The 24,124-nt window shown below is 43.4% G+C and overlaps 1 protein-coding gene across 1 annotated transcript in view; it reads right to left on the reverse strand.

The window, feature by feature from the left end:
* Nucleotides 1–24,124, reverse strand: part of VPS13C (vacuolar protein sorting 13 homolog C) — a 452,448-nt gene that overhangs the window by 267,587 nt on the left and 160,737 nt on the right. Inside the window, exon 22 of the mRNA XM_088446402.1 lies at nucleotides 19,731–19,867. Coding sequence (XP_088302528.1) covers nucleotides 19,731–19,867 — 137 coding nt within the window. The remainder of the gene's footprint in view (nucleotides 1–19,730; nucleotides 19,868–24,124) is intronic.

Genomic DNA, 24,124 nt, shown 5'->3' on the forward strand with positions numbered 1-24,124 from the left:
CTAGCTCCAGCAAATTTGGCATGGTGGTGTAGTTTGGCCAGGATTAGGTTTGTGCCTAGGTTTGAACTTCGTCAGGGCCACATACTGTCACACAATTCCTAAAAATAAGGACACCTTTAAATTACACAAGTTCTGGGGCTGGCTCCAGTAAAAATTTGGCAGTCTGCCAAAAACCTGTGTGAAAGCTACAAAAGTATCCTTTTAACCTTAATCATATTAAATCCAGAGTTAAGGTGCCCACACACATACCGACTTTTCATCCAATTTGGCCGATTTCGACAAATAGTGACGACGAATCGGGTAATAAAAAAAAAAGGACAAATCGTGAGTTTATACTCACAAGCACGATGCTGATGCGCGTCCCAGCTCGTCGTACATCGCATCCTCTGATCTGCTGTGCTGTAGGGCAGATTAGCCAACCATAAACACGATGGAAGCCGATCGTGAGGGCTTTTTTTCCCTCACTACGAATCGTACGATTCATCGCACAACGCGGAATTTGACAGACAGGATCCTGGACACGCCCCATCGCCATCTTGTGTAGCATCGTGTATGGAGCAAGACAGTCGCACATTGAGGAGCCTGCACACTGGATTCTTGTTTTGGACAATTTTTGGTGAGTATTGGTACAGTTTAAATACAACCACACTGACCACCAATATGTGCTGCTCACCAATGTGTGCCCCCAGGTAATAAATGCATGACCCAGCCACCACCCGCCGTATGAGCGCCCGTGGCTGGGTCATGCATTAACCTCCCACTGCCCACCAATGTGTTCCCCCAGGTAATAAATGCATAACCCAGCCACCGCCCGCTGTAATAAGGCGGGCGGTGGCTTGGTCATGCATTAAGCTCCCACTGCTCACGAATGTGTGCCCCCAGGTAATAAATTAATGACCCAGTCACCGCACGCCGTATGAGGCGGGCGGTGGCTGGGTCATGCATTAAGCTCCCACTGCCCACCAATGTGTGCCCCCAGGTAATAAATGCATAACCCAGCCACCGCCCGCTGGAATTAGGCGGGCGGTGGCTGGGTCATGCATTAAGCTCCCACTACCCACCAATGTGTGCCCCCTACCTAACCACTTACTTGCAAACAATGTAATGGGGCCACCTAATAATTAATTAGAAAACCAAATTATTATTTTTTTTTTAATTAATAGCCAAAAATATTTAATCAAGATAAACAAATACATTCCAGGAAGATTATTCATATTGAAATAACATATTACATTAATAATAAACATGTATAAAATAACTCAATACAGAAAAAAAAAACATTTTAAGTAATATTACAAAAGAAAAAAAAAATAACACGTATTTAACAAAATAATCACCATACATTTAAAAACACACATCATTTAAAGCTCTCCAGCTGTTGTGGAACTACAGATCCCAGGATGCCCTGCCACCCACCCTTGGGAAATAACAGCATGTTAAAATTATTTTTAGGGCATCCTGGGATCTGTAGTTCTACAACAGCAACAGGCCCAAAAGTGGAAGACCCATACTGTCAAACAAAGAAAAACATATTACCAATAAATGAACACATGACATTCCTGTTAAGGAAAACACGATTACAATACCATAGCAAACCTTTAAAAACCTGTAAAAAGGAAATATTAAAACATTAAAAATGTGAACTATAACATTACATTTTTATAACCTGTAAAAAAGAAAATATTAAAACATTAAAAATGTGAACTATAACAACATTACATTTAACAAAACTATATACACAAATATTTAAATGTAATTTTTTTTTCTTCTTCATAGATAATGTCCATGGATTCTGAACGTGAATTCATTACAGGATTCATTGAAATCCTGCACTCGAAAGAGTGTCTGTGGAAGATCAGTTCCACAACAAGTCGCACAAGTTGGCCGCACTATAGGAACTTTTGGTGTATACGAAAAAATACATATCTGATGCAGACCTGAAAACTGTACGGCAAAAGATTCAAAATCTCAGGACAGTGTACATCAAAGCAAAAAAGAAGGTGGATGACTCCAAAAAATCAGGAGCTGGCACAGATGAAATACAGTCAGGTCCATAAATATTGGGACATTGACATAATTTTCAGATTTTGGCCACCACAATGGTTTTGAAATGAAACAAACAAGATGTGCTTTAACTGCAGACTTTCATATTTAATTTGAGGGTAATTACATCCAAATCGGGTGAACGTTGTAGGAATTACAACAGTTTCAATATGTGCCTCCCACTTTTTAAGGGGCCAAAAGTAATGGGACTATCAACTCAAAAGCTATTTCATGGACAGGTGTGGGCTATTCCCTCGTTATTTCATTATCAATTAAGCAGACAAAAGGTCTGGAGTTGATTCTAGGTGTGACATTTGCATTTGGAATCAGTTACTGTCGACTCTCAATATGAGATCCAAAGAGCTGTCACTATCAGTGAAGCAAGCCATCATTAGGCTGAAAAATCAAAACAAACCCATCAGAGAGATTGCAAAAACATTAGGTGTGGCCAAATCAACTGTTTGGAACATTCTTAAAAAGAAAGAACGCACCGGAGAGCTCAGCAACACCAAAAGACCCGGAAGACGACGGAAAACAACTGTGGTGGATGACAAAAGAATTATTTTCCTGGTGAAGAAAAACCCCTTCACAACAGTTGGCCAAATCAAGAACACTCTCCAGGAGGTAGATGCATATGTATCAAAGTCAACAATCAAGAGAAGACTTCACAAGAGTGAATATAGAGGGTTCACCACAAGATGCAAACCATTGGTGAGCCACAAAAACAGGAAGACCAGATTAGAGTTTGCCAAACAACATCTAAAAAAAGCCATTACAGTTCTGGAACAACATCCTATGGACAGATGAGACAAAGATCAACTTGTACCAGAGTGATGGGAAGAGAAGAGAAGGAAAGGAACTGCTCATGATCCAAAACATACCACCTCATCAGTGAAGCATGGTGGTGGTAATGTCATGGCGTGGGTATGTATGACTGCCAATGGAACTGGTTCCCTTGTATTTATTGATGTGACTGCTGACAAAAGCAGCAGAATGAATTCTGAAGTGTTTCGGGCAATATTATATGCTCATATTCAGTCAAATGCTTCAGAACTCATTGGACAACACTTCACAGTGCAGATGGACAATGACCCAAAGCATACTGCAAAAGCAACCAAAGAGTTTTTTAAGGCTAAAAAGTGGAATGTTATGCAATGGCCAAGTCAATCCCCTGACCTGAATCCAATTGAGCATGCATTTCACTTGATGAAGACAAAACTGAAGGGAAAATGCCCCAAGAACAAGCAGGAACTGAAGACATTTGCAGTAGAGGCCTGGCAGAGCATCACCAGGGATGAAACCCAGCGTCTGGTGATGTCTATGCGTTCCAGACTTCAGGCTGTAATTGCCTGCAAAGGATTTGCAACAAAATATTAAAAAGTGAAAGTTATATTTAGGATTGTTTAGTTTGTCCCATTACTTTTGGCCCCTTAAAAAGTGGGAGGCACATATAGAAACCGTTGTAATTCCTACACCGTTCACCTGATTTGGATGTAATTACCCTCAAATTAAATCTGAAAGTCTGCAGTTAAATCACATCTTGTTTGTTTCATTTCAAAGCCATTGTGGTGGTGAATAGAGGACAAAATATGAAAATTCTGTCAATGTCCCAATATTTATGGACCTGACTGTATATAGTCCTGCACTGTGGTACTACCATATGATGTCATTCATCAGTGAACAAGAGCCTCAAAGGGAATCTATCGTCTTCATGGCTGAGCGTGAGGGAGATGAGGAGGTTGCAGAAGTCTTGGTAAGTAGTGACACAGTTTAAACCAAAATCCTTAAATGTTTTTGTTGTTAAATCCCAAATGTCCAATTTAGTCAGTAGTTCACAGACAGTCCTCCTGCCATGGTACAGCACATGGTCTTTTAAAATAGGTCATGTACTCCTCCCTCACTTCTTTGCCACGTGCGGTGGATGTTGTTGTAGTTGGTGGTGCAGACACAGGTGTCAGATTTTCAATGTCCTCCAGGGGTCCTACATCTTCTGGTCTAGCTGGGACTGGTCCTCGTTGCGTAGATTTTCTTCGCAGAAAGTTGTGCAGCACACAGCTCGCCATCACGACCCAGTCTATCTTCTCCACACGTAGGTTGATGGTGGTGTGGAAAATGCAGAAGCGGTTGCTCATTATTCCAAACGCATTTTCCACAATGCGCCGTGCCCGGGATAGATGGTAGTTGTAGATCCTTTTCTCTCTGGTCGGGCCCCTCTGTGCAAATGGCTTCATCACATGTTCATGTAATGCAAAAGCCTCGTCTGCGACGAAAACATAATTTAGGCCGTGCTTTGTCTGGTCCAGTGAGGGTTTTGTTGGCGAGTCTCTGGTAGAAAGCTGTGTTTTTGAAGGACCCACCATCCGAAGCACGGCCATTCTTGCCGACATCCACAAACAGAAATTCGTAGTTGGCATTCACCACTGCCATGAGAACGATGCTGAAGAATCCTTTGTAGTTGTAGTAATATGATCCGGTGTTGGCAGGTGGGTTGATGCGGATGTGTTTCCCATCAATGGCTCCTCCGCAGTTAGGGAAATTCCAACGTTGTTCAAAATCTTCCGCGATGCTGTTCCACTCCTCCACGGTGTTCGTAAACTGTAAAAATAGTAAAAAAAAAGGAGTTAAAACATGACTAATATTTTTTTTTTTTCCTATATAGACTCCCACCCAAGACCCTGATTTAGCATCCACACGGGATCTCAGTCTGCTCGGTGGTGACAGTGAGCCGGAGAATACCACACAAGTGGAAACTCCACTGGACCCTCATCTTCTCAACAACCCGAAAAAAAGAAAAAAAAACAAACAAGGGAGAAAGGAGAACCTTACTGAACGTGAGGACATTTTTTTCCGAAATGCAGAACGGCTGCTGCAGAAACCCCCTGATGCAATAGATGATTTCACAGCTCATGTGAACAGCACATTGAGAAATATGGATACAGATATCCAAAGAAATTTTCTCAGGTTAAACTACGACCTGTTGAGTCGCTGTATGAGCAAAAATCTCTCAAATTCTACATACATAGCCGACCCAATGCTATTTTTCCCTGCCGCAAATAGGTATGTCCGTCCCCCCCCCCTGCCCAGTTAGATATTACTCCCCCACCAAGCACCAGCACGACCTTGTATAATGCTCTGCTGGATGCAGCGGATGAGTCGCCCTGATATACAGAGATGTCAATTTTTTCTTGCTTTTAATATCACCAAATTTTATGAATTCTAATAGGTGCTTGCTGCATGGGATAGGGTGGTGATGACGCCATTTGGACAAGGTCACTACGCACATGGCACAAGTACACATTGCTGGAAGCCGGGGCCACAGTGTGTACTTGTGCCATGTGTGTATTGGCCTGTTCAAACTGGCGTCTGACCCACCCTATCACATACAGTCGGCTACCTATTGGGATTCATAAAATTTGGTGATAATGTTCTTTTGTGAAATTGTTACCAAAAAAAGTATATTGCACACAGTTTAGTGCACACTTTCAGTTGCCTGCAGGTCAGTGCACATTGTACTAAATGAAGGCTATTTTTTGCTTTATATTGTGTAAAAAATAAAAAAGTTCTTTTCACAAGAAACCAATGTGTGGTGTGTTTTTTTTTTTTTACTTACCTTGCAATAGTGGTACTGTAGCACTTTAACAATGGATTTGCAGGTCTCCAGAATGATGACGCCCAAGGACTGAGGTGAGATGAGTGTCCCGAACTTCAGGTCTTCAAATTACCTTCCTGTAGCAAGGTACCTCAGGGTATCCCCAGTCTGTTTTCAGAAGGGATTGCCCTCCGCCACCTTGTGTCCTGTCTCTGGAAGTGGGGGGGTCACCAGATACAGCAATTCCTGGAAGGTGGCGTCATCTATGCGCAGGTAGCTGCGGTAGTCATCCGGGTTGTTCTCCTTGATCTCCATCAGCAGTGACATGTGAGAGCGGGTATCCCTTTGTAGAAGCCACTCCTTGGTCCAGCATGCTCTCGTCCTTCTTCACTGGGCCCTCTTCCTAATCTCCCGGACACCGGCTTCAGCGACCAACACTCTATACCGATAGGGATGCATCAGTACAGAATTCAGGAACAGGATAAAATGCAGGTAGGTAGCACACACTTGCAGGTAGAATAAACTTTGTAAAAGGCAAGCCAAATACAAAGAGCGCAGTAGCAATGTACAGGATTCAGCAGGAATACACCTAGCCTCATCTAGTAGCAGAGCAGAATGTACACACATTTTAAAGGGTGCCTTCTTTTTATACTCCCTAGATAGCCCCTCCCATTGTTATGGCTATTTAAATTTCCCAATAGTCAAGAGCCTGTTTTTTTTTTGTTTGTTTTTTAAACTCACAATTTGTTATGGCCAATCTCAGGATGCATACGATCTGATAGATCGTGAGATCGTAAAACAGTTTGGGTGTCTTTTTTGCAAAATCGTGATCACAACGGCAAGGGAGCTCCCGTGAAAGTTCATGAGAAAATTGGACAAGAAATCGGATCGTGAGCACATCGGTATGTGTGTGGGCACCTTTAGTCCTTTTTAAAGTGACCATATATATTAGTCAGCCCTCTGTGTTTGCATGCAAGGGCGTAACTAGAACTTTGTGGGCCACATAGCAAAAGGCACCCCCAGAACTAAAAAAAAAAACAGAAAAAAAAACATACATTTGACCCCACACAGAGCCCATTCAGGTTATGTCACACAGTAGTACCCCTGACACTGTAATGTAGCATTTTGCATGCAGATAAACCTGAAGTCGCACACAAAATATAGGCATGCTGCTTATCATGTTAATCAGCAGAAGTTGCTTGTGCTACCTATTCACACTTCTGTGCGAAAAAGACACATTTGAAGGTAAAAAGTCGCACAAAAAGACACTTAGTGCTACCGGGGTACGCCACGGCATGGCACGACCAGAAGGGCTGTTTAATGTGCAAGGAGGCTAAATGTATGAGGGACACATCTGTACATAGACTAATTAATTTTTACTTGGGATGGGGATCAAGAATCTGTCACTTCACTAATCACTTAAATAGGAATGAAAGGAATTTTAGCCACTTTATAGTTAATTTTCTTGAAATCACTTTCTCCGTGGAGGACAATGAAATCATCTCCACCTCCTATACCAAGACAGTTGATTGTTGTTCCTACTTTCACTACAAAAGTGGACATCATCATCCCTGGGTAGACAATATACCAGGAAGCCAAATGGAACGTATTAGGCGGAACTGCACAAAAGATGAGGATTTTGAAACTCATGTAAAAAACTTGAAATGAGCTTTCTAGAAAAGGGATATCCCAAAACTCTGATTGATTAAGCTAGATTATATGTATGGGGTAAAGGAGGTGAAGATGACAAAACAAATTAAACTCAATGATATAGAGAAAACAAAATGGAGTACAACTGAGAAAATTAAGTTATTCAAGCTAAAATAAATCCATCACTCCTCGTTATATCCCAATTTAATAATGATTCTAGAAAAATACGGTATATTATTAAACTACACACTGCTACATAATGACCAAATTCTATCCAAATGCATTGAACAAAAACCCAAAGTTGTATTTAATTAAATTAGAATTTAAAAAGTTTCTTGGCCCCAAGCATGCTTAAACCATTGAACATTATTTCAGTTGAAAATTCAACATGGCTCCCTAGTAAACCATAGGCTGTTTCCGATGTAACCATTCACGATGTTTGACCTGTAACCATATTGGGAACAGGGTACAAACGTTTATTTTGGTGCAAAACAATACCAATTATACTATTAGACAGTTTATTAATTGCCTGTCAGATTACATTATATATGTACTAAAGTGTACATGCCCGAAACCGTACGTTGGACGTACAACGAGGACCCTACAAGAAAGATTCAGACAGCACCGTTCTAACTTCTTCAAAGGATTAATGACACACAGTGTCTCACGACACTTTGTGGAACATTGTAATTGTAATCCTCAAGATTTGACTATTCTAGGGATAGAAATAATCAGTCATACAATAAGGGGTGGAGATAGGCATAGGACATTATGTAGAGCTGAATCAGAGTGGATACTTAAACTTTAAACATTACACCCAGGTAGATTAAATCAAGCATTTGAATATATACATTAAGGTTTAGTCGCAGTTGGTGGACACTGTTTGATATCCATACGTACTGTCCGGTCAATGGATGCCACATGGTGTCCACCTCCCCGCCCTTCCATCTATCTTTATTCCTCCACATTTTTTGATCTATTTGTTTTTCTTTTTTCTATTATTTTTTTTTAAATTTCTCCTACCTTCACTCACATCAAACCACTTGCCTACATATGTATGTATGTATATGTGGCTTATGCATGTGAACACATGCGTAGATGTGTGTAGTATCCTTAGAGTTGTATATATGCATGAGAATATGATGCTGAGTGTGTTAAGTAGTCTGTAAGGTGTGTGTGTATATATAGAGACATTATGGCCTACAGATAAGGATGGTGTATGTATGTTTTTTACATGTGTATATATGTGTGTAGATATGTGCATATATGGTGATGTGTGTGTATGTATGTCTATATATAAGATTTATATGTATGATATGTCACATGCGCCCATTTACGTATGAATTCATATACATTTCTTTTGACTTTTCTTTGTATTATCCATTTCAGCTATGCGAGTCCTTTATGACACTCTTTAGGAACCCAAATGCATTTATACATCAAATTCTTCCCATTCGTCTAATGACTCTAGCAATGCTTGATTGATCAGTATTTAACATGTTAATTTTTAGTAGCTATTTAGTCGTTCCAGTCTGGCCCTTACTTCATCGCTTGGGAGACCATTGAATCTTGAATCCCTTTCTTTTGGTCAGTGGGTCTATATAATAATGAGAAATTTAAACTCTAAATAACAGAATGAACCTAAACATTTTCATTAAGATTATTTATTTGATAGATTTGCACTGTAAAACTAGAGTAATGAAAACTTTCAATTAACTACGGAAAGAAATGAATAAATACAATACAATTATAAAATTTTGGCGATATTGATAATATTTTCTTCTTTGTTAATAATGAACATTTTGGATATATTTCATATTTTATATTTTTATTTATATTCATATCATTTGTTACTCTTTATTTTATGTATCCAATTTTGTGTATATTAATGGGAATATTAATGTGATACAATTATGAAGTGTTTTTATATTAATATAAGTACACATATGAATGTGAGTATATCAAATACAAGTAGTCCACATAAGGAAATATGTATAAAGAGTCCCGAACTCCCCCCTGTGTAATTGAGAACACATGTGCCCTAATTGAAAATGATTACATGGATTCCTTCCTATAAAAAGGGAGCAGGACTTTATGTGGACATCCATCTTGAAAAAATCCACAGTAGTGGATGAAACGTGGCGCTGTCCGCTAAACACTTGGATTATAGTGTCCAACAATTCTTTTGTGACCACTCCCTCTTATTGGCAAGACACTTAGAGATCGGAATCCCAGCGGCAGCACCACTAAGTCGGCACGAGGACCGGGAACCAGCGTGGCTAAAATTTATGACAGCCACTGATAAACTGGACTGAAGTCCAGACTCAGGGCCTGATTCAGACCCGGTCGCAAGCGCTGAGCGCTCGCAACCGGGTCGATGGTGGCCCACAGTGCATGCGCACGACGGAGCCGGCTCCGTCGTGCGCATGCGCGAGACACGGCTTGCGACGGGCTATCCGTTGCTCCGGGTCTCGCACCAAAGGGGGCGAGCTGTCGATGTTGAATGACAGCTCGCCCCCTTTGGTGGGCGGCATTACCGAGGGAACGGCCCCACTGACATCACGAGTGATGTCAGTGGAGAGCTTCCGGCTCTGTTAGAGCCGTAAGCTCTCTGGGGCTTGCGACGAACGAGACCCTACCACAAGGGTCTCGTCGCAAGCCCGATGGTCGCGATGGTCTTGACCATCACGACCATCATCATGGCCACTCGCTATAGCTGTTGGTGGTCACCTACAGCTATGCGAGCGGCAAAGAGGCTGCTCCAAAAAAAAAAAAAAGCCCGGCCCTGATTCAGAGCGAGTGGCTCTGAATCAGGCCCTCAGTGCAGTGTCACTGAGTTCTCACAGCGCAAGAACACTGGAAATGTTGGACATTGCAGCTCTGAAAAATAAGGAGCAGGTAACTGAATACTTTTTTCATTGACAAAACAGGGAGATCCAGTCACCCATATGATATAGGGAGAGACTCTAACTTGCCATCAGATAATTCTTACACCTTGCTTCAAAACGTGCAATTTATGCTGTGACACAACTTCTAACATCTATAAGACTCTTTAAAAATATATATATATAATTAATTTACAAGCTGACAATTTACTGTTTTACTGTTTCTCTATGATGAATTTTCAATAAGTCTGTTTTATGCTATTAATTAATGTGATTTAGATTTTAGCAACATTGTTATTAGTGAATATTAAGTGCATTTAATTTAGTAAAATGAATGATTTTGATTGTTACCAATAAACTAGATATTTTTACATTTAACTTTTTCTATTAGTTTATGATTGTTGTGGATTACCAGCGCAGTTCTCTGTTACTTAAGCTGTAGTAGTTCCCCTTATACATTATGCCAGAGTAATTCCCCTTACACATACCACACAGTAATGCCCTTTACAGATTATGCCACATACTAGAAGTGCCCCATATAACATTATTCCACACAATAGTAGTGCTATTTACACATTATGCCACACAGGAATGCCCCTTACACATTATGCCCCCCCCCCCCCAAGCAACTCACCTTCCCATGTCCCTCCAGCAGCCTCGCGCCTCCCCGTGTGCCATCAGCAGCCAGCAGGTATGGATTTGGCGCCGGGCCGCCAGCTAATTACAGCTGGTGAACAGGCAAGCAGCTGCGGACATGGTTTGACAGCGTCGGCCCGATTTGAATCAGGTGCCGGTCGCAAGCTAATCGGAGCTCACGGACTGGCAGCCAATCAGGAGCTGCCACTGCTGATTGGCTGCCGGTCCACGAGCTCTGATTGCCTTGCGACAGGCGACGCTCTCTCTCCATGTCTGTTTGTTGGTGCGTCAGCTGTAAGCAGTTGGCACCAAATCAACACTGCTGACACCCAGGCCCCTCTCAGTGGCTCTGACTGCACCTGCTCACATTGTGTGCAAAAGAAGTGTTGGGCCACATAGGCAGCTCGGGGGCGGGGGTTCCTTTTCCGGTTCAATGGAGTGGGATTATAGGCAATGACAATGTAAGCAAATGAAGGCTACAGGTGTACTTCAGGGTCCAGTCTTCAACCCAGGCAATGCCCTGTATCCCAGATAGTATATGATAACAGCATAGAACTTTATTAGTGGCTATAATAATTTGGGGTTCCCAATTTATATCAAATGGCTATAAGCATTTTTCTCCAACAGTGGAAAAAGGATAGAAATAATTTTTTTTTTCAAAAATAAATGCTGTACTTAAATTGGGGGTGCATAAAAATGCATATAAGTATATATATTCTTAAAAATAACTGTCACATTCATATAGCACCTCCATATACCTGTCCCACATCAATGAACCCATTTTCCTGCACTTTGCACATTTTAACCCCAGAAATTACATGTCATTATTAGCCAAATTAAAAAAAATATCTTTGCATAATTGGTCATTAAGGAGGGTTCCCTAGTTGTTCTGAACCAAGTCCCAACATTTTTACATTAAAATATGAATTTCTCCAAAGTTTTCACCTGCTCAGGGGCTGGTGAAAAGTATTTTGCATTAAATCCTATGAAGAATTATCGTGCATTAACTTGAGGGGTAATTGAATTGTGCAATTTTTTTTCCTGGACGTAACTCACTTTTAATGAGCGAAAACAGTTATCGCAGCTATTTGCATTCCCCCCAAGTAAATAAATAAATAAAAAACCTCTGAGATTGCAGCTTTCACCTACATTTCTGTAGCATAGGTTTAAAAGTAAAATTTAAATAGCAAGTACAACTCTTATTTTATGCAAGTGTTTACTACACTGTCAAGAAGAATGTGCACAGCACTTATCTGTCTCAGCAGCTACTGATATTTTCTGGGTTCAGCTCTAGTGAATGCTCTGTAGCCGTCCATTTTCAACTGTAATACAAATGCTAGACCAATGGGTTTGAAGTAAGGAGACCAATCCAGTGAGCAGGAGGATCCCAGGATTTTAGGCCAAAAACGCCAGGATTTGAATCCCGGGATTGGCACTTCTAATCTCGGGATTTACAGGATTGAACTGCAGCCGGGCGGGCAGTTCTGAGCACATGGGTCAGAGCGAGCAGCCCCGACCCGGTGGGGAGTCTGTGCGGTGGGCTGGGCAGGTTGTGCGGCAGAGCAGGCATATCATCACAGGGTTGCTGCTATTTCCTAGTTGGAGAAAGGACCTCTGTGACGTATCCACCCCGTGACCGCTGCAGGTGGCTGGACCGCTCATGCATTACCATCCACTAGGGCATAGAGGGGGAATAAATATTTGCGGCGAACGCAGCTAGCCACCGTGCCTGAAGTATGGCGAGCGCAGCGAGCCCGCGAGGGGACACTTTTGGTCCCTCGTTAGCATCCCCGCCCCTCCCCCTTTCAGGCCGAGTCACGTGGGTGTGACGTCACAGGTCCATCAGCCTTGTATAGTCTAGTCCTAACTGATATCACAGGTCTTGTTGCGCAGTCCCACGCCAGTAAGCCCCCTCAACAGCCGCGTCTGCCCGCCTGCCAAAGGTGAGCAGAATGTAGTGCCACGGTTGCGTGTGTGCTATTGTCTGCTGTGAGAAGGACTGTCAACGCCACCACCGGGTACCTGCTCCACTGCCTGCTGCTGTTTGAGTGCCCTGGCCCCTTGCAAATTGCAAGTGCAACTGATTTGAAGGAGGACGGAGGAGTGGAGTGAGGACGGAGGCTGTCCAGTGTGTGCGCTGTCTGGAGGGCGAATCAATTAATGTTTTTTTTTTTTGTTAGGGTGGTGCTGCTGGGCTGGCTGGGGGAGTGGGGGGGCATGAAAGTTTTATTGTTTTCTGTGTACCTGTGTTTTGGGGCCAGAAGCACAGGCCTACAAGAAAAATATTTAACTTTCAGGGCCCCCCCCCCCCCCCATCATCACAGGAATAAAATAAGCTGGGGGGCTGTGAACATTTTCTTTTTATCCTGTGGGCCTGTGCTGGGCCATTTTTATCTTAGAAAAAGTAAAGAATAATAATATTTCCATTGCTCAACTCTGGGATTGAGATTTTTTCAAACGCGAATCTTGGGATTGAAAAAATGGGTCAGGATTGGCTTCTCTAGTTTTAAGCAAGTAGTACCAATAGTTTTATATACATCTGCTAAAATCCAATGATGGTGGAGGGGCAGGGGAGCTGCCATTATAAGAGAAGTCACTACGACTTGCCACCAAAATATGACAAACTAATGTATAACAAATGCTTAGCAACAGCACAAAGGTTTAGTTGCAAAACAGACTTTTCTATTTTGCACATTTCAGCCCCAACAAAGTAGTACATGAAAAGTGGACTCATAAAAATGATGATAGGTACACTGGTACATAAGATGACCTATAAACTGACTGCACATTTGTAAAATGCAGTCTCTAAACAAATAAGGACTGCTGCAATAAATGGTATGGCTGGATCACAAGAAAATAAAAAGTCTATAAAATACTAAAACCACTATACTATACTTGAATGCTTTTACTCTTTCATTTAGTTTGTCCTTGCTCTGAGAGCGTTTGGCAGGCTACTGACAAGCCTGAAATTAATTTTCCAGCCATCTACACAATGACGTGTAGATATCTCGTACAAGCCTGATATCAGTTGTCTGACTGTTAATGTGTAAGGATGGAGAGAACAGACATGTCATTTAGTGTTATATACGTACTTTGGCAAACACTTTTCTTTTAAAGGGCCAGTAAACCATATATAAAGAAAATCAGTCAAGTATATGTTTGTAGTAGCTTTAACATAATAGATTAGATTAATTGGCTTATTTGGTTTTATTTAGTGACTATGGGAGAATTTATACGCTAAATTCAGTGTAATTTAGCAATACTGTCATTCCGGGACACGCTATAACTATTAGATTTGGATCTGGCCAGCTGTCAGGTTGTGCATACGTTAATGAGGGCAATAGCAATAGGATACTAATAGTAAAAATATAAAAGCGCTAATCCACAGCTGCTTAATCATAAAATTTTTATTCTTATCCACATAAATCAACTAGTAGACATATTACCTATTGAACCACATACAGTTTGTGGACTGAAGCAGTTGAATTTTGCAAAACAGTCTATGGTTACAGGTTATTGAATGAAAACACTATATATACAGTATAACACAAATAAAATATAACATGTATTAACAGGACATGAATCAAAAAGAAAAATATCTTTCTATTCACTGCATTATTCATGTAAAGTCTCCCTTATGCAGAAAAAAATATCATGCTGCATCCACTGTCTAAAGCAGGGGTGGGGAACCTTTTTTCTGCAGAGGGCCATTTTGATATATATAATATAATTTGTGAGCCTGGTGTAGGCCATGCCCCCTTCGTGTGATGTAAAGGGGTGGGGCCACAATCACCGGCGATTACAGCAATGCCCGGAGTTTTTTTTAAATAATCTGCACTTTCATCAAACGCAGGCGTAAGCCTGCCTCCAAGTCTCCCTGCAGGAAGACTAAGAAATGGGAAAGGCAAAACTTGGAAGAACCTCGCGCTGTTCACACCACAAGATGTAGATCTTCCAGACCCTGTGGTAATTGTGGGACGAAACTGGTTACTGGACCAGCAACATAGTACGGACAACTGAAGGGGAAAAACCCTTAGTCTTTAAGAACCCAGCCTCAAAAGCCAGGGCGTTAAAGCCAACCAAAGGAAAACCCTCGTGTAGAAACAGATCTTGCAGCAGCAGATCTGGCCAAAGTGGAAGACGACAGCAGGGACCTACTGCCAGTTTGAGAATGGCAGCATACCATGACCGGCGCAGCCAGACAGGACCCACGAGGATCACCGGTTCCTGTTGCTCCTTGACCCGCTTAAGTACCCGAGGAAACATGGGAATTGGAGGGAAGAGATAGGCTAGATGGAAGCTCTACGGTCATGGCATCCACCACAAAAATGAGTGGGTCTCTGGACCTCGCACAAAATCAGGGGACCTTGAAGTTGTGACGAGATGCCATGAGGTCCACCTCCGAAAGACCCCACTTCTGAACCAACTGGTGGAAGACCTCCGGGCAAGGAGACAATGGCCCCAGGAGAAAGGTGGTTACGATGAGGAAGTCCACCTCCCAATTGTCCATACCTGGTATGAACACCTCCAACATCACCGGAACAAAGGCTTCCTCCCAAGACAGAATGCAGGTTGCCTTCGCCATTGCTCCCGCGCTCTTGGTGCTGCCTTGATGATTCACATAAGCCACAGCCATGGCGTTGTCAGACTGAATCCACACCGGCTAGGACCGACTGTGCCCCTAGCAGAGCTAGATAGATGGCTCAGAGTTTGAGCACATTGATTGATAGGGCCGCCACTGTAGATGACCAAAGACCCTGGAGTCGAAGGCGTAACATCACGGCACTCCAACTGAGGAGACTCTTGTCCGTGGTCACAATGACCTAAGCTGGGGTGACTAAGGATTGTCCCTGAAGCAGATGATCGGAAACCAGCGACTACTGAAGGGAATGACGCGTGCTGGCGGACAGAACAAGAAACTGAGATGAGAGGTCCTCAGTGTGTCTCGACCGAATCCGTAGAATTTTCCACTGTAATTCTCGTGAGTGGATCCGGGTGAACTGAATAGTCTCGAAAGTGGAGACTATCATACCCAACAGCTTCATGCACAGCAATAGTGATGGATGGAGCAGTGAGAGCAACCTCGTGACTAAAGCCTGGAAGCTCTGGGTTTTGGACTCTGGTAGGAACTCCCGCTGCAGGGAGGTGTCGAACACCAACCCTAGGAACAGTAGGCGCTGACAAGGCATCAGGTGAGATGTCTCGAAGTTCAGGATCCAGCCATGATCCTGCGGAACATGCACCGTGTTGGTTGAGGTGCGCCTGCAACCAGGAAGCTAAATTGGCCTTCACGAGGAGATCGTGCAAATAGGGAATGACAGAAATCCCTTGATCGTCTTGAAAATAGGCAGGGCCGTGGCCAAACCGAATGGAAGGGTCCGGAACGGATAGCGAGTCGAGCCCACCAAGCAGAGAGTGATGACCTGCCCAAATAGGAACGTGAAGGTACGCGTCCCTGACATCGAGTGAGAGCAAAAATTCATTAACATCCATGTCATGGATGACAGATCGGAGACACTCCATGCGAGAGCAATCCACCCAAAGCCTGGTGTTCAAGATCTGAAGATTAAATATCGGGCAAAAGGAGCCGTTCAGCTTCCAAACGAGGAAGAGGTTGGAGTAGATTCCCCATTTCTGTTCTAACGCCAGAACCAGAAAGATATCCCCTTTCTGAAAGTGGAGAATTGACAGCTTGGTCCAAGGCCACCCTCTGTTCCGCATTCCCGGGGAAGAGCTGTTGCGAAAGAGCGGCGACAGCTGTAGCAGAGATCTGTGGCACCACCTGAGCCCCATCCTGCACAGCCTCACAAACATATTCCACCACACCTGAGCTGCTCTGCCAAGTCCATCAAGGAATCCTTGGAAGAATCACCCTGGAGTCTTGCAACAGCTTATCAGCCCAAATCTCTATGGCTCGTGCCACCCACGACAAGGCCAGCAAAGGATGGATAACCGTCCCGGAACCAATAAAATGAGACAACCCTCCAGCTTCTTGCCAGAGGATTTTTAAATTATGCCAAGCCTTGAACCGGAAGCGCCGTATGCTTTGCCAAACGCACCACCAGTGCATCCTCCTTGGGAGACTTTTCCCACTTGGCTACATGATCCGTCGGAAGGGGATAAACAAAAGCAAACCTGCGAAGAATAAACTTTCTATCCGGCGTTTTCCAAGCTTCCTGGAAAAAATTGTAAATATATATTAGTTTTTGCGCTAATTATGAAAGAGGTCTGGCATGTGAATTAAACACTCAAATACTTATATAAAGTTATTTATTGCACTATGTAACAGTAAAAAGGTTGCAACCGGTTATTATATCAGCATATATTCCTATAAAAAAAATCACAATAAAATGGCATAAAAAAACATTAAGACAAAAAGAAAATAGAACGTCTCTTATGTTTATACTCCAGGGGTCTTTAAATTGATGCCCTTTAATGGCTATTAGTGTAAAAGCTCACCACTGCAGATTTTTTCTTTTTTGGGTGTAATCGATATTGTATCCAAGTAGATCTGTAAACAAATTAGTTTTTAAAGGAGCAAATTTCCAAAGTCCTGTTATTGCTGGCCCGGTTAACAGGATCTCCTGGGCTAAATTCACTGGTTTTGCTCCGTTTCTGGGAGCTTTTTCAAAGCTTTGAAAAACACCCCGTGGAATAACCCCTGACACAGGTTCATGGAGGTAAAGCTTGAGTAAGAAAGAGTGAGCAGTAATAAGTAGCAGCAAGGTACTTAGCCTTCAGCAGGCTACCACCGACCGCCACAGAGGAGAGGAGCTTAGGAGGCCTAGTATCCTGTAGACATCGCTGAAGCCACAGTGCCGAGGAGTCTGCCTTTAGAGGCTGTCAGCGCCCTACTACGCAGCTTGGAAAAGTGCACCAGTCGGCAGAGCAGGAGAGGGAGAACAGCAGTCGTAGGCCACGCATCTTCCTCACAAGCTGCAACTTCCCATCCACATTGCAGAGCCCCCCCGCTATGTGGGGATGCACTGGTATCGCCGGGGAACCTGGCCAGCCTGCGCACTCCATAGAATGGAGCCGCTGCAGAGATCCAGCACAATGGCAAAGCCATTGGGAACCGCAGCGGCACCCCACACCCTCTAAAAGGGTGAGGGTGCGCTGTGAACCAGGGCCTAGGTTGTCTGCATAATGGTAAGGCCGACCTGGGCTCCCTGCTGCCGCCCCACTCCCTCTGAACGCTGCCCGTAGCAGTGTGAAGCATAAAAATTAACTGGATATAAAGAAAAATTACAAATAAAAGGAAAACTACTATGGCTGCCGAGCAGCCCCCTTACAAGTTGCCTACCCCGACGGGCACTTAAGTCGCACTGCCATATGGGGGTGGCAGAAGGGAGGAGCGTAGGCTGCTGAAAGTTACAGACTTAGTTAAGTGCGGCTCCTGTGGACCCATCGCAACCCCACTGCCCAGTGTTCCCCGGCACAGAAGAAAGAGAGATGGCTAACATTAAGTGCTAGCTCCTTCGGACCCCTCAAACAACCCATGGCGAGCAGTGTCCCCCAGATAGGAAGAAAGAGAAAAGATATGCATGTGCAGTGTAACTCGGTGGTCATATTTGGTAGGACCAGATGGCACTTCCAGCTATGCATTGGCTTTAGGATTGGTGTTGAAGATGCACAAGCAACTCAAAAAACCCCACCCGGTGACCTTTGCAAGTAAAGCAGTTTCACAGAGAGGGGAAACATGACAAAAGGTCCACCTGATAAGAAGAGAGCATCTCCTGCTTACGCTGATAAACATATCTTGGGTTTAGTGAGTGCATATAATTGTAATTTCAAATATGTTTCTATACACTTAATATGATCAAACAGTAATTTCTAGTTTTAGGTGAAGTTAGTGTTTAATTGTGTACAAACTGGATGTAATCTTAGGACTTTTGTATCATCTGAATCCCCCCGTCAAAATTGAAGCAAGCTCCATAGAAATGGTAACCAGACCTGGGGCAGTAAGCCCAACGCTACTACTGCAGCCTTCTGGGCGCCAAGGAGATGACGTGTAACCTGTATTTATATGAATACATGACGTGTCTATCAGTGCTGTTGGAGGGCTTAAGTACAGTGACTGCAGCCCCTCCTCTGGACAACTAAATATGAGGGAAATGTAGATTTGCCCCAATCCCCACTAGGGTAAGTTTAAGTCTATTGTTTATTAAATACATTTCCTAAGTACATTAATGCTTTTTATTACTTTTTTTTGTTTAAAGTGCACCACCATTTTATTTATTGACTTAACTTTTATGACATTCCCTAAAACCAGAATACAGCGCTGCAGTCAAACAAAAATACAAAATAAAGCTAATATAAATCCCTTTATGCTTCTTTCATTGTAGACTTAAACATGTATTCACAATAGAAAAAAAATTAGTGCTGGAAATTATTTACAGCCTGCCAGCAGGGGCTATCAAGAAATAGGCGACCCAGTCACATCATACATGGAGCATTGCACAATTTAATTCTGGGATGAATAAAAAGCTATAAGTATAATGGAAACAAAATAATATTATACTGCAGACGTGTCACATACCCCACTATCTTGCAATGAAAATTTTTACATGTGTATTTGAATCACAATTCTGAAATAAGTCTGGCTACATACATATTTCATTCAAAACACTTCATGAACCCGAAATAGCAATAAATGGATTTTGTGCTTACTTAACCTAAAGACGTCGAGGGCATGAGTTACACAATGACAAACAGGATAAGAGTATTCTAAATTTGTCAACTACCAATATTCTATATTTAGGCAGAGAGAAGGTTATTTAATTCACATGTGCCACCACATATGAGTATGCGTCATTGTAAAAGAAAGGATTCAAAGATATTTTTAGCAAATTCTGATATTTGAAACCACGAACAATCTCTCACCTATTAACTAAAAATAAAATGCACACGATAAGCTTAGCAAGTACCTGAAAGCTGCCAAAATCCACAATGATGAGGTCAGTCTTGTCGCGATAGAAGCCAGACTTTGGAAGCAACAAGTAAGACGGCTGGAGATTGATCCTTAAGTCAAGAGCTTTCCGAGTTTCAATAATGTGAGAAAGCCCTTTAGAAAACAAAACAATGAAGAATAAATGGTTATTACAGGTCCATAATACACTTGTTGTACAATGCAGCTCAGAACTGTTAGATTATTCAGGAGCAACGTTACCAGCAGAATCCCATTCTCTGATTTCATGGGTGAGAGTCTGAGGATATAGATGGAGCCTTACACATTAAATCTTCAATGATTTTAACTGCGCTCATCCCCCTCTATACCCCACCTGACCAACTTAAGTTAAACCAAGCCCTGAAAAACAATACAACACAGGCGTCCCAAAAGAAGGTGTCACAACAGGCAACACACAACAGTCACCTGGAACACATAACAAACAGAGTACCACTGGGAGGGTGCTCAGTGTCCCCCATGGAATCGGAGAAAGGGATTTTACTTACTACAAAAATCCTGTTTTCCTCTACTTAAACTGGAAGACACTGGGACTCCGAAGATGTCCCAAAGCAGTACACATGAGTGGGAACGTGCTTAAGCAGCACAGAACACCTTGCATATTTAGACACAAAGGTGTCAAATCATTAACATTTTGTAAAGGTATGCACGGAAGACCAGGTGGCCGCCCCACACAGCTGTTCCGCAGAACCCCATAGCGTGCAGCCCAAGAGGCACCCACCGACCAAGTGGAATGACCCGCAACCCCAGAAGGAACCTGTTGGCCTCCAGCAATGTAAGCTAGAATTCAAAGAACAACAAGCTTCACCCTCCAGTGAAGAGACAAAACCGAAACCAAATTTGCTGATTTATGTGGAACTGAGAAACCACTTTCAGTAAAAAAGGTAAATGACAAGACAGAGCACTGATCTCCTAGCCGAGGCTACTGCAACGGTGAAAACAGTATTCCACGTGAGATACTTGAAATCAACAGAAGCCAGAGGCTCAGAAGTATCTGATTGCAGAAAACGGAGGTCTAAATTGAGGCTTCACTGAGCTGTGGGAGGAACAAACTGTGGTTGTACATTAAGAACACCTAACATGAATGTCTGAATTTCAAGGAGTAAGACAAGGCAACACTGAAAAAACACAGACAAAGCTGACACCTGCACCTTCAGAGCACAGAAACGCAAGCTTGCTTCCAAGTTTTTCTGAAGGAACAACAGGAAAGCCAAAAAGGGGAAGAAGAAAAACACCTTCTCACACCAAGCGACATCCAAAGATAATGAATAGCTGATACCTACTTCCAGGACATCAGTATCGTCCCTTTGACCCTCAAGATGGCGTTCTCAACAGGCACACCATTAAGCGTACCGAATTTAATGCGGGGTGGAGGAAGAGGCCTTGTTGCAGAAGGTCCGGATGACATGGAAGACACCAGGGGGTGTCCACCAGAAGCCCTTGGAGGTCTGAGTACCACGACCTCGGACACCAGTCTGAGGACACCAGAATGACTGTTGCCCATTCCCGTTTGATACATTTGAGTAACTGAGCATGCAGTAGCAGTGTGGGGGGGGCAGATAGATCAGGCAAAACTCTGACGTAAACAAACATTGTATTGACAGAGTGGATGGACATGAACATCGTAATTGACCGTGAGGATCCTAAGTTCTGGCGCAAAAAAGGGGAACCTTGTGTTTCAGGTGAGATGCTATTAGATCAACGTCCGGCAGCCTCCACTTGCCAGGGCCCAAAAGATGTCCGGGTGGAGAGACCACTCGCCGAGGTGAAGGTCCTGCTGGCATAGGTAGTTGGCTTTGCAATTTTTGACCCAGAGAATAAACAGGATTTAGCCAGCATAAGATGTTCTGGCCACCCCAAAATGTCAGCAATCTCCTTCATTGCTAGGGGACTAGGGCCGTACTAGTGATTGAGATACGCCACCACTGTGGTGTTGTCTGAAAGGACCTTCACCAGAGACCCCTGAAGAAAAACCTGAGCAGACGTGAAGGCTCAGAATATAGCCAGCACATTTATGGGCAAAGTCAAACACCTTTGTATTGGAACTAAAACACCACAGCCCCCTAGCCCCAGCGATTAGTATCTGGAATCACCAGAATTCAGTCCCATATGATAAAAGGGCAACCCACACTGAAATGTCTGGAATCCAGGCACCAGAGGAGACAGATGAATGACAGGTGTTCTATTTGGACAACAGAACAAACTGAAGGTCCAGGGACAACTGACTTGAACTAAACCACTTCGCAAGGACGACATCAGTTTTCCAACAGACGAGTGCCAAGTTGTTTCTAAAAAGCCCTCTTTTGCAGAACCAGACAAATTAGGGTCTGATTGGCACAATCTTTTTTGGGGGCAAAATGATCCGTTTTAGAGAAGTGTTGTAAAGCATGCCCAGGAAATTTATCTTGACAAGACAAAATTACATTTTTTAAACTGATAATCCAACCATGTGAGATCAAAAGCAGAGGCTTCAGACGAACATGGGACTGAAGTATCTCAGAAAAAGGGACCTTGACAAGAAGGTTGTCAAGGTAAAGAACAATTGTGACATCCAGCGATTGGAGGTGTGCCAAATATGAAGCAGACGGACACCCACCATAAGACCTCCTATGTGTAGGTGCAACCGGTCAGGTGGAAGGTTTTTCTGAAGGAGGGGGCTCAGGTTCAGACCTGGATTGTTGGGCCCTAGACCTGCAACCTTCCCGTTCCCCTCCACAGTAGAGTAGTACTGCCCCCTGGAACTGCAGAAACACGTCTTACTGGAGGATCAAAAGGAAGGTCCCAAAAGACTCTGTCTTGGGAGCTGAGAAAGGGAGAAAATAGCTCTATCCCTCTGTGGCCAGAGCGATGATCTTGCCTTATTGCGGTCCAAAGAGGACATAGCCAGAAACGGCAAAGCCTCCAAAGATCACTTAGATTCCCAATTGGCCTGCCAGGAACCTAACCAGAGAGGCGGGCGAGCCACAACTGCTAAAGCAGAAACCTTTGATTACACCAAACCATAGCCGTCTCTCCTTGATAAAAGGCATATTCGCCGATATGCTTGACTAAAGGAATCAAGTCAGAATGTAGGTTACTAGACCAGAGTCCTTCGCCAAGCAGTTTTGCCCAATTTCCTACCGCCATGTTTACCCAGGTGGAGACCAGGATGGGGTGAAGAACAGCCCCAGCCACAAAACAGATGTTCTTCAAAGTGAATTCCTGCTTACGATCAGAGCTATCACAAAAAAATGAAGACCCTGTAAGCGGAATGGTCATCTTCTTTGACAAACTGGCAATGAAGGGGGTTGACCAGCGGCAGGGATGACCTACTTTGATACCCAGCCAGGAGAGGGTAGAGAGATATAATATATATGTTATGTGGAATTTACAATATGGGTGGGACCAATTCATGGAAAGTATCTCTTCCAACTGTAGAGAAGCAGGAAAGGTAAACTCCTGAGACACTGAAGTCTCCACGTCAGAAATTTGCAGAACTTGATAAGAGCCTTGACACACTGCATGTCTGAAGAATCAGAATGAAGTATGCCTGGGACTGAAGTAAGCCTTGGAGTCTACGCTTTTGCGAACGGGGAGCATTCATAGAGATCCAGAAGCTTTTCTAAGGAGGATGAAAACAGCACCAAACCATAGATCAAGTCAGTCACTGGGCCCAATTTGGCTCTACTAAGTGGGCATCTGCAGGAAGCACCCACCAAAACACCAGCAACAGGCACTGAAACAAACAAGTTCTTACTGTATGTCTGCTAGTGTCTCAGGCATTACCCCACCCAGGGTAGCGTATCCATCGGTGAGGATATATTTATATAAACAGAAAATCTTGAATGCAGGGAATATTAACATCTACAGATAACAGAGGTGCATGATTTGATAGACAGAGTAAATCAGAGTTTACATGCAGCAGAATGGAGAGCTGAGGTAATCCTCAGACACACACACAGAACTGGCCACACACACAGGCAATAAGGGTAACACTAGTGCATAAAGAATTACCGCCCACCCAGCTTGGAGTATAGAGGGGGCTGAGACAGAGCACAAACCGCCTCCTGGAATTGCAGGGACCACTGAAATAGTCGTAATGCTGAAGTTACTGAAATTGCTGACCCTCCAGATTATCTGTGGCTGGAGTCCCCTTCACGGGCAATCTGCAATCAGATGAGGACCGACAGGAGGGGATGGTCCAAGACTGGAACACACCCTGGGACAGGCTGCCGCACAATGATATTAGGAGGTGACCGCAGCAGCCAATAGTGGGATAGTCAGAGTGGGGGTGGGGTGGAGTGAAAGATACGCACCAGCCAAGCTATCCGCAAAAACTTATGCCCAAAACATGTGGAATGATACAATTTGGTGAAG

This window comes from Taudactylus pleione, unplaced genomic scaffold (assembly GCF_031769625.1).
Source record: "Taudactylus pleione unplaced genomic scaffold, aTauple2 ptg000019l, whole genome shotgun sequence".
Taxonomy (NCBI): Eukaryota; Metazoa; Chordata; class Amphibia; order Anura; family Myobatrachidae; genus Taudactylus; species Taudactylus pleione.